Source organism: Chiloscyllium plagiosum, unplaced genomic scaffold (assembly GCF_037043375.1).
Source record: "Chiloscyllium plagiosum isolate Xiang-an unplaced genomic scaffold, Cpla_swu_hap1 HiC_scaffold_7, whole genome shotgun sequence".
Classification (NCBI taxonomy): Eukaryota; Metazoa; Chordata; class Chondrichthyes; order Orectolobiformes; family Hemiscylliidae; genus Chiloscyllium; species Chiloscyllium plagiosum.
The window spans coordinates 83924144-83936324 of record NW_028270145.1 but is presented as its reverse complement, the minus strand read 5'-3'; the positions used below and the strand labels follow the sequence as shown (position 1 = coordinate 83936324).

Here is a 12181-nt window from a genome sequence, read left to right as displayed (position 1 = left end):
TGTCAAGACCAAATCCCTAGGTTTCCACTGACAGTTACTCCATAATTTCCTGGCTGTCTGTTAAGGTCCCCAGTCTCCCTGGGCCTTACCACTCCTCTTCAGCTTGGGACCCCCATACGTACTGATTCTGGATTCTCGGACTACTTGCAGTTCCAGTCCAGGTTACTGTTGTGTTTTGGCACTTCTTTCACTGTAGAGCTATCTGTCAAACAGATTGGCCACAACCTTTAATGGACATGACAAAAAATTTAAATTCTGGATCTCATGATTTATTATTAACAATTTTTCTTGTTGAATATTTTTCATTTTCCACAGATTATAATGAATTGATTTGGAAATGCTAAAAATCTTGAATACAGCTCCACAAAAACAAAGGTTTTAGTTGCATCGTTTCTATCAGCCTTCTGAACTCACTGAATTAGGAGTATCATTATATTTTGGAACCCATTTGCAACCTTTCACTCCACCTGGAAAATCAAATTGTTTTAAAGATCTTTGCTACATTGTGTTGCTCTTTTGTTAAAATTGTGTTCTTGATTTTGGCAAAAAGTGTTAATCAGCACAAATACTTGTTTTTCTTGCTTAGGTGGTGCACCACACAGGACAAGCTATTCCAGATGGTTTGGCAGTTGATTGGATTGGCAAAAATCTATACTGGTGCGACAAAACAAAGCTGACTATTGAAGTCTCAAAACTTAATGGGCTTTATCAGACAGTCCTTGTGAACACAGGGCTGAAGACTCCTAAACATCTTGTGTTAGATCCTCGCACTGGGTATGAACATAACCATTTATGCTGCTGTTAAAGCTATCAAAATATTTTCGCAAAGATTGAGTTACTAATCCTGAAACAAATAAACCTGTGTATGTATATAAAGGTGTGAAATAATTCTAACATTTAATAAAAGAAATCTGCGAAGTTAGAACCACTACTTAAGGCTTTAGTGGCAGAGGATTGGTGTCAACATTTCAATCTCTCAGTGTTTGAGTTAACTTTGAGACTCAGCTATTGCGATGTGCAAACGAAAACATCGCTTGTGTTGTTTACTATACTCCTAAAGTTTGCATTTTGCATTGAATGTTCAACTTTCTGTAGGAATTATTATTTGTACTATTGTTCATATTATGGGAGGCAACCATCCAGTGGTATTATTGCTGGGCTGTTAATCTAGAGACCCAGGTAATATTCTGGGCACCTGGGTTCAAATCCCACCATGGAAGATGCTGGAATTTGGATTCAATAAAAATCTAGAATTAAGAGTCTCATGATGACCATTGTCGATTATCAGGGGAAAAAAAACTATCTGGCATCACTCCAGACAATGTGATTGACACTTAACTGCCTTCTGGCAATTAGAGACAGGCAATAAATGCTGGCCTAACCAGCGGCACCCACATCCTGAGGATGAATAAAATAGAGAAATATCATTGATGTAGCTTTGCAATAGCAATAAATCTATTTAAATCATTTATTTCACCTTTTGTTTTAAATTCAATGGCCTACTGAGGCCTGCAGCATTGCTTTTTTATTCTGGATCACCATGATATTTTTATCTTCAATTTTGTCACCTGTGGCAAATTACATAAAATATACTATAAGCATCTGTGGAAAAGGTGCCAGAATTAAAAAAGTTTTTATACACACAACAAAACAACCAAAAGAACTGCAGACACTGGAAATCTGAAACAAAAACAAAAATTGCTGGAAATGCTTAGCATATCTGGCAGCATCTGTGGAGAGAAATCAGATTCAACATATTGGGTGCGGTGACCCTTTTCAGAATAGGTTCGGTCCACAGATTATCCAGCAATTCTGTTTTTGTTAACATCTTGAACTTCATCACATCTTACATCACCAACACTTAAGTGCTGCCTCTGAAGCATAGTTTTTCTATAACACAGTGTTGCACAAGAACGCAACCACCACATTACAGAAGAACTGTCTGAAGGCAACATCTACAAAAAGAGGATACTGGGTTAACATTTGATAACTTATTTTTCTTTGTCATCGAGATTAGAATTGCATTGAATGACATAGGATTCAGACCATTGATTTGTGCCATTGTTTGAGCTTCCTTATTTGTCCTCCCCTCTTATCTGACCTCACTTTACAGGATATCATTCTGTTCTTTTTCTTTTCATGGGCTTATCTTACTTCCGTTTAAACACATCCTAATCATTCCAGTACGGTAGCAATTCCAAATTCTACCCACTGTCTGAGCAAACGTGATTCATTTAATGAAATTGCAAAGTTGCAAGAGTACCTGACATGCTGAGAGATTCCAGTATTTTCCATTCTTATGTTTGAATTGAGTTTTAATTTTTTTTAATAAACATTTTTGAATAGATATTTGTATTGGACTGACCATGGTGATTATCCACATATCGGCCGTGTAGGAATGGATGGAACTAATCAAAGCATTATCATAGACAGAAAAATCTCAAAGCCAAGTGGTCTCTGCCTGGATTATGTGAATAATAGGCTGTACTGGGCTGATAATGAGCAAGGTTCTATAGAGTTTGCTGACCTGGATGGATCCAATAGACATAGAGGTAGGTAAGGCTGTTTTTCTCTCCCCCATTTTGAATTATTTTGTTTTGTGCATATATTTTAATTCATCACACTTCATAATAAATAATGAGACATTAATGCTCTTCAAATTTGCTAATGATAAATTTGGTAAATTCTATTCAAACTAAATATTTCTATGTTTCTATGTTTCAAATAGAAATGTTTCTATTTGAATAACCTAGTGAAAAGAAAATATTTCTATCTATATGTAGAAAATTATCGATTGATTGTCTGAACCTTGTGCGATATTATAAAATGTCAGCATGTATAATAAAATAGTTTACTGATACTATGTAGGCAGTCTGCCAAGATATATTTCATTATTCAAGATTTGAGATTTTCTTGATCTCCATGTTACTTTCTTTGTGATTTTAAACAAGTTTGTATATTATAGTTCTTGTGCTCAATATATATGCATAATTAAAACTACGATAACGAGCGACTGTCCTCAATCATATTATGTTTGTGCCTGTCACCATTTTAAGAAGTATAGTTTGGGCCAACAATGTGACCTTTGGCCCAAGTAGGTGAGAGTCTCAACAGTTTTCAAAAGTTATTATCTGATGAAGTAACTTTGACCTGACAAAATGTTAACAGCAAGAAACGACATCTGGTGGCATTATCCCCAGAACACTGGGACTGAAGAAACATCAACCCTAAAGAAGTCTGAAACACTAATTTCACTTTTAAAAGTTAAATTGTAACCCTTGAGTTTTAACAAGAGCCATTGATTTCTCTCTCCCATCTAAGATCACCTCCACCTCCTACCACTTACCAGTAGTCGTTACTGCATTAGGATGAAAGTCAGGTCTAGTAAATTAAAATGAAACTCAGAAATAATAATGCCTGTCTTCAGAATGCTGTGATAAGTTTGAGATTTATATTATAATCATCAAACACAGGGCAGAACTTTCCTATTCATAGTTAAAATATGTTGATGAGTGAGTTTCATGGTGATCTGTCCACCAGGGCCAAGAGCAATTTTTTTTCAAGGAATCTTTCACTCTTCATTTCATTAATTTTGCAAATGGGCTTTTGAGCATATTTCTCAAGTATTCACGTATCTCGTGTGCTTACCACAGGTGAGACATTCTGTTGTACATGCCTCTGTGCCATATTTCAAACCAGGAATAACTCATCATACTGTGGTACTTGAGTCTATCTAACTGTCTCAGAAGAGACAGTTCCCATTTCATAGACAAAGACTTGGAGGTGTTTGTGGATGGGTGTTGCAGGGGAGATAAAGATTGTAACATCAGATAGTGCTGTATCCTAAATAAGGCAGGACATCCGGCAATGCAGAAAGAAGGTCAATGATCTTCCAATCTCCACAAGGATAAGTGCCACCATCTTCTCTGTGCTTCCTCACACTTATAATGCCAGCTCTCACTCTAATTCTGCTATTGCAAAGAACCCATGCCAAAGCTCAAGGACTCCATCTCTCATTAGTACATGTATCATGTCCACTTAATGGCTCTCATCCACCTCATTCCCAAACCACTAATCCTTAATTAAATGTAGACACATAAGTAGGTCATTTTTTAGCCCATCATGTCTGCTCTGCCACTCAATGATATCATGGTTAATCTTGGTTGAAACTTTATTGCTGGAACAGCACAGCAGGTCAGGCAGCATCCAGGGAACAGGAGATTCGACGTTTCGGGCACAGGCCCTTCTTCAGGAATCTTCAGGCCCTTCATTCCTGAAGAAGGGCCTGTGCCCGAAACGTCGAATCTCCTGTTCCCTGGATGCTGCCTGACCTGCTGTGCTGTTCCAGTAATAAAGTTTCAACTTTGATCTCCAGCATCTGCAGACCTCACTTTCTCCTATCATGGTTAATCTGTTAATCTTGAACTCCACGTTCCTGCCTTTGGCCCATCATCCTTGCTTCCCTTCCTGATTAAAAATGTCTATCTCAGCTTCAAATATATTCAATCACCTAGCCTCTATAGTAATCTGTGATAAAAAAAATCATTGACTCACTATCCTCTGAGAGAAAAGTAATCCTGCTTGTCTGTTCTTGAAATGGACACTCCTTTATTCAGAATATGCCCTTTTGTCCTAAATATTTCCATAAAAGAAATCAACCTCTCAGCATCTATCCTGCCAATCCCTTTACAAATCTTACATGCTTTAATAAAGTCATCTTTCATTGTTCTAAATCTGATGAGTGCAGGCCCAATATACTCTATCTCTCCTTCGAAGAAAATCCTTCCATACTGGAATTGACCGAGAGACCCTTCTTTGGACTACTTTAATGCTAGTATATCTTTCTTTCAATAAGATGATCAAACTGTTCACAATACTCGAAGTGTGGTCTAAATAGTGACCTACATAGTTTTAGGAAGACTTCTTTCTTTTTACATTCAATTTTTTAAAAATGAAGACAAACAGCCCATTTGTCTTTGTTATAACCTGTTGATTATGTACTCTAGCTTTTTGTGATTAATACACGAAAAACCACCATCCCTTGTGCTGTAGCTTTCTGCAGTCTTTCTTCATTTAAGTAATATTTAGACCTCTTCCTGGCAAAAGACATAAACCCATAGTGTTTCACATTATATTCCATCCTGCTAAGTTTTTCACACTCACTTCACCTGTCTTTTATCCCTCTGTAGGTTCTGTGTCATCCTCACCACGTGCTCCCACCAATCTTTGTGACATTCACAACCTCTGCCAAAGTGCTTTCACTTCCCTCATCCAAGTAATAAATATGTACTGTAAATAATTGTGGCCCCACACTGATCCCTGTTGCACTCTACTAGTTACAGATTGCCACTCTGAACATGCCTGTCTTATCTGAATTCTGTTTTCTGTTAGTTAGCCCATCCTCTATTCAAGCTATTATGTGACCCCCAACACTCTGGGTGATTGTCTCATTAAGTAGCCTAACGAGCAGCACTTTAACATTTAAATCTTTTACATAAACTGTTTCACATTCATCTATCTTGCTTGTTACCTTCTCAAAAGAATTCTCTAAAAGTTTGTCAGGCATGAGTTCCCTTCATGGCGCCATGCTGACTCTCTTTGGTTCAATTACGTATTTTTTTAAGTGTGCTACTTTTACATCCTTTTTTAAAGCTTTACTTGGAATAGTGATGTGATGAAGTTCAGGAAATTATATCAATAAAAAGAGAGTTAAAAGAAGTGGTATGTTGGATTTTGATTGTCTTTTGAAAAGGGAGAAGAAACAAGAACAAACACTGAATTATTCATAAAAAGTAAAGAAAAGCATATTTAAGATTTGATTATTTTCCAAGAAAATGCCATTTGAGATGACTCACCCTATTTTGCGCATTGGGCACTTGCCACTGCAGCCAAACTGCAGATTTGCCATTTTGGGTGTTACAGAAACAAACCCATTCTGTCCAACTCCACAGTCTCATGGAATTCACTAGATATTGTCGACTATTTCAACATAGTTCTGCCAAAGATGTCCTAACAATAACCACACATTTGGGTGTGGAATAAAGGACGAAATATGAGACTGGTCAGAAAGGTCTCGGAATAATCATGAGAATTTTAATCTACATTCCAACTGGTAAAGTCAGATGGGCAAAGGTAGTGTAGATTAAGAGCTCATAGTAAGTTTTCCAGACAATTTCTGAGAACAGAAATCAGCCTGCACTGGACTTGCTATACTACAAAAAAAATAATATTTATTAATTAATGACCTCATAATGAAGCAGTTCCTAGTAGTAGCAACCTCAGTATGATTGCATTTTATGTTCAGATTGAGGAAGGGAGGACTGGGTCTGAGTCTAATTTTTGAACATTTAAATAAGAGTAATTATGAGAACATGAAATAGAGCTGGTTAAAGTCAGTTGGCAAATTAAGTTAAGGACAGGCAGATGAAGACAGAACAAAGAAGGTTCAATAAGTTCCCTATTGAGAACAAATGGAAAAGCTAATTTAGAAGTTTAAAGGTGATTTAATTAAAACATAACATTCAGACAGGTTGAGACAAGGTAGATGTGGAGAAATGTTTCCTGTTATGAGAGAATCTAGAACCAGAAGTGATTGTTTAAAAATCAGGGGTCACCAATTTAAAACAGAGATTAGGGACACTTATTTTTCTCTCAGAGGTTCATGAGTCTTTGAAACTGTTTTCCTGAAAAGATGATGGAAGCAGAGTTTTTGAGGATTGTTTTAAGACCCATAAATAGATTCTTGTAAAATAGATTCTCCGGTGGGCAAGAATGTGAGTTTGAAGTTACAATCCAATCAATGTGATCTTATTGAATAGCCTACTTCTGCTTCTGGTTTATATATTGCTACATTTGTAAGACCATATATTGTTGCTAATTGAACATGCCTTTGGATTTTTAAAATTGAATCTTCTCTTTGCTAGATGTCAATCTGGTCAAAACAAATTATAAGGAAAAGAACAAAAACAAATACTGAATTATTCATGAAACTAAAGAAAAGCACATTCAAAATTTGATTTGATTTGTTATTGTCACATGTGCTGCTGCCCCACAGCGACACGGAACTGGGCGACTGTGCGGTGTTTGTATGTTCTCCCCATGTCTCCATGGGTGTGCTCGGGGTGATCCAGTTACTCCTCACAGTCCAAAGATGTGCAGGTTAGGTGGATTGGCAATGCTAAATTGCCCATAGTATCCAGGATTGTGTAGGTTTGGTGGATTAATGATCGGAAATGCAGGGCTATTGGGTGAGGGTAAGTAGAGTAGGTATGGGTGGGATGTTCTTCGGAGGGTTGGAGTGGGCATGATGGACTGAATGGCCTGTTTCCACACTGTAGGCATTCTATGATTCTATGATGTACCTAGGTACAGTGAAAAGTTTTGTTTACTGTGCAGTACAGGCAGATCATGCCATACAAAGTGCATTAGAGTAAGAGAACAGATTGAAGAATACAATGTTATGCAGAGAAGGTGTACAAAGAGTGAGATCAATATTAAATTTAAAATGGACAGGCCCAGTCAGAAAAAGAAGCTGTGCTTTTCCAGCAACACACTCTCAACTCTGATGTCCAGCATCTGCAGTCTTCACTTTCTGCTAGGCCCAGTCAGAAGTCTAATTATGGCAAGGAAGAAGCTGTTCTTGAATCTGTTGGTTCATATCTTTAAACTTTTTTAATCTTCTATCTGACAAAAGAGGTTGGAAGAGGTGCAAAAGATTCTGATCAGGTTTAAAAAAATGCTTATAGTTCTGAAGAAGTGGATACACAGAAAAATACAATATTAGTCTCTCAAATGATTAATCAATTGCATTTTTGTAAAATGTTAGGATTTTGTCCAGACCAGTTTTTTCTCTTGCTTTTTACTGCTTATAAGTATCATTCACTTGTGGAGGATAACAGAAATATTTTCTGTGAAGACAACAGTTTTGCACATACACATAACATTCTCTGTGGAAAAAGGTAGAGTGCAACACCATTTGCATGTATTTATTCCAACTCATAAATGCTAACAAGGTCAGATTATGTTCTATGTTCTCCAGCTGTATGTTATAAAAATGACTTATGATTTTGGGCCAACATTTGGTACTAGAATTAAAATAGAACATAGAACACTACAGCGCAGTATAGGCCCTTCAGCCCTCGATGTTGCGCCAACCCGTGAAACCAATCTGTAGCCTTTCTAACCTACACTATTCCATTCTCATCCATATGCCTATCCAATGACCATTTAAATGTCCTTAAAGTTGTCGAGTCTACTACTGTTGCAAGCAGTACATTCCAGTCCCTACTACTCTTTGAGTAAAGACACTACCTCTAACATCTGTCCTATATCTATCACCCCTCAGTTTAAAGCTATGTCCTCTCATGCAAGCCATTGCCATCTAAGGAAAAAGGCTTTCACTGACCAGCCTATCTAACCCTTTAATTTCCTCATATGTCTCAAGGAAGTCAGCTCTCAACTTTCATCTCTCTAACAGAAATAGCCTCAATCTCTCAGCCTTTCCTCATAAGATCTTCTCTCCATATCAGGCAACATCCTAGTAAATCTCCTCTGAATCCTTTCCAACGCTTCCACATCCTTCTTATAATGTGGTGACCAGAACTGTATGCAATACTCCAAGTGTGGCTGCACCAGAGTTTTGTACAGCTGCAACATGACCTCATAGTTCCAAAACTCAATCCCTCAACCAATAAAAGTGAACACAACGTATCCCTTCTTAACAGCCCATCAACCTGGGTAGTAACATTCAAGGATCGATGTACATGGATACCGAGATCTCTCTGCTCATCTACACTACCAAGAATCTTACCAGTAGCCCAGTACTCTGCATTCTGGTAACTCCTCCCAAAGTAAATCACCTCACAGTTTTGCACATTAAACTCCATTTGCCACGTCTCAGCCCAGTTCTGCACCTTATCTATGTCCCTCTGTAACCTACAACATACTTCATCATTATCCACAACCCTACCGATCTTAGTGTCATACGCAAATTTACTAACCCATCCTTCTATGCCATCATCCAGGTCATTTATAAAAATGACAAACAACAGTGGACCCAAAACAGATCCTTCCAGTAAAAGACTAGTAACTGAACTCCAGGATGAACATTGCCCATCAGTCACCATTATCTGTCTTCTTTCAGCTAGCCTATTTCTGATCCAAACCGCTAAATTACCTTTAATCCCATGCCTCCGTATTTTGTGCAGTAGCCTACCGTGGGGAACGTAATCAAATGCTTTACTGAAATCCATATACACCACATCAAATGCTAAAACCCTCATCTACCTGTTTGGTCACTTCCTCAAAGAACTCAATTAGGTTTGTGAGGCACGACCTCCCCTTACAAAACTGTGTTGACTATCCCTAATCAACTTATTCCTCTCCTAGATGATTATAAATTCTATCTCTTATAACTTTTCCCAACACTTTGCCCACAACCAAAATAAGGCTCACAGGTCTATAATTTCCAGGGTTGTCTCCACTCTTGCCTAATCACATTATAATTGCCTTTCCCCCAGCTATAGCTTTTGCCCTGCGGTTTTGACTTATCCCTTTCCATCACTAAAGTAACCATAACCGAATTGTGGTCACTATCACCAAAGTGATCACCTGCCTCCAACTCTAACTCGTGGCCACATTCATTACCCAGTACCAAATCTAATGTGACCTCACCCTTTGTTAGCCTGTCTACATGCTGTATCAGGAATTCCTTCCACATACATTGGTCAAAAACTGACCCATCTAAAGTACTCGAACTGAAGCATTTCCACTCAATATTTGGAAAGTTAAAGACTCCATAAAAATTACCCTGTCATCTCACTCCTATCGAGGATCATCTTTCCTATCCTATCCTCCACATCTCTGGAACTATTCGGAGGCCTATAGAAAACTCCCAACAGGGTAACCTCTCCTTTCCTGTTTCTAACCTCAGCCCAAACTACCTCAGTAGATGAGTCCTCAAACGTCCTTTCTGCAACTGTAATACTGTCCTTGATTAACAATGCCACACTAGCCCCCACGCACCCCCCTTTTACCATCTTCTCTGTTCTTACTGAAACATCTAAATCCCAGAACCTGCAACAACCATTCCTGTCCCTACTCTATCCATGTCTCCAAAATGGCTACAACACAAAGTCCCAGGTACTGACCCATGCTGCAAAGTTCATCCATCTTATTCTGGATCTTCCTGGCGTTGAAGTAGACACATTTCAAACCAACTTCTTGCTTGCTGGTGCCTTCTTGCGACCTTGAAACCTTAGTTCTGACTTTACTACTTTAAACCTCCTACATACTTGAACTACAATTTTGGTTCCCACCCCCCTGCTGAATTATTTTAAACCCATCCGAAGAGCATGAGCAAATTTCCCCCCAGGATACTGGTACCCCTCTGCTTCAGGTGAAGAGTGTCCTGTTTGTAGAGGTCCCACCTACTCCAGAAAGAGCCCTAATTATTCAGGAATCCAAAACCCTCCCTCCTACACCATCCCTGTAGCCACATGTTCAACTCCTCTCTCTCTCTATTCCTCGCCTTGCTAGCACGGTGGATGGGCAACAAACAAGAGATAACAACTCTGTTTGTTCTAGCTCTAAGCTTCCACCCCAGCTCCCTGAATTTCTGCCTTAAATCCCTACCTCTCATCCTAGCTATATCGAGACATCATGAACCCTGGTACTTGGGAGGCAACACACCAACTGTGAGTGTCTCTCGTTCCCACAGAACCTCCTGTCCTTCTTCCTAACTATGGAATCCCCAATGACTAATGCTCTGTTCCTCTTCCACCTTCCCTTCTGAACAGCAAGGACAGACTCTTTGCCAGAGACATGTGCCCCATTGCTTACCCCTGGTATGTCCTCCACCTCCCCCCCCAAACAGTATCCAAAATAGTATACTTGTTGTTAAGGGGAACAGCCACAGGGGATCCCTGCACTGCCTGCTAGTTCCCTTTCTGTTCCCTGATAGTAACCCATCTACCTTCTTCTTGCACCAAGGAGTGACTACCTCCCTGTAACTCCTCTTAATAACCCCCTCCTCCTCCTGAATGATCCAAAGTTCATCCAGCTCCAGCTCCAGTTCCCTAATGTGGTTTTCGAGGAGCTGGAGTTGGGTGCACTTCCCGCAGACGCAGTCAACAAAGACACTGGTCATGACCCTTACCTCCCACATTCTGCAGGAGGAATATCCAATTGCCCTAACCTCTATTCCCACTATTCTAACTTCTAAATGTCTGATTTAAAGGCATGCTCAAGGCTTTCTTCCTTGACATTACTACTTGGAATTAAAATTCATTCCGAGATCAGTGATTGATTGCTGCACCATGTTCTGTTTGAAACTAAGATGATTCCATGAATTCTCTGTCCTCATCATTAAGAGATTGTCAAAATGTTGACCACAAAGGTTCTGAAAGTCGAAAAAGATTTTTAAAAAACTGTCTAGCCAGGCTCATGTTAAGTCGCTGCCTCAAGATTATCCAAGAGGCAAGACAACTTAAGTGTTAGAATTCTATTGTCGATCAATCTTCTAATTGATAATCAGGCCTGTTTAGGCTCAATAGAACAAATCTGTACTGAGTTTATTGACACCTGGAAAATGTCAGTGATTGGTAACAGTGAAAGGTTATTCAAAATAGATCAAAAAAGACAAGGGAAAGAAATTATTAATGTAATCCCTTCAGCAGTTGTTTTCCTTTAGTCGATTTCTTCATGGGGAAGGGCATTTTTGACAAGGCCAACATTTGTTGTCCATTGCAAATTCCCCTTAGACTGAGGGGCTTATCAGGCCATTTCAAAGAACAACATAAGAGTCAACCATAAGTCTGAACTCACATGTAGACAAGACAAATAAGGACAGCAACTCTCCTTCCGAAAGGATATTAGTGAACCAGATGGGTTTTCCAAGAATTGATGATGATTTCATGACTTCATTCCTGAAATTAGCCGTATTTTTTCCAGGCTGTCATATTAACTGAATTTAAATTTCGTCAGTTGCTATGGTGCAATGCTATGTCTTGGTAATGGGTGCTGGCAGGCCTGCAGGGGCCCATGAGGTGGCAGGGGTGGTGGTTATAATGCATACTGCAGTGACATAAGTTCAGGGATTTGTGTGAGGAGTGTTTGCCTACCTTAGAGAGACAAGAGGAAAGTCAGAGGATGGATTTTGAATTGTGGACAGGTAGGATGAAAG

General features: G+C 39.0%; 1 protein-coding gene across 1 annotated transcript in view; it reads left to right on the top strand.

Annotated features, from left to right (window-relative positions):
- The window catches only part of LOC122551725 (low-density lipoprotein receptor-related protein 1-like), a 1910187-nt gene that overhangs the window by 1679843 nt on the left and 218163 nt on the right, over nucleotides 1–12181 (top strand). The window contains exons 59-60 of the mRNA XM_043694091.2: nucleotides 587–774; nucleotides 2347–2552. Coding sequence (XP_043550026.2) covers nucleotides 587–774; nucleotides 2347–2552 — 394 coding nt within the window. The remainder of the gene's footprint in view (nucleotides 1–586; nucleotides 775–2346; nucleotides 2553–12181) is intronic.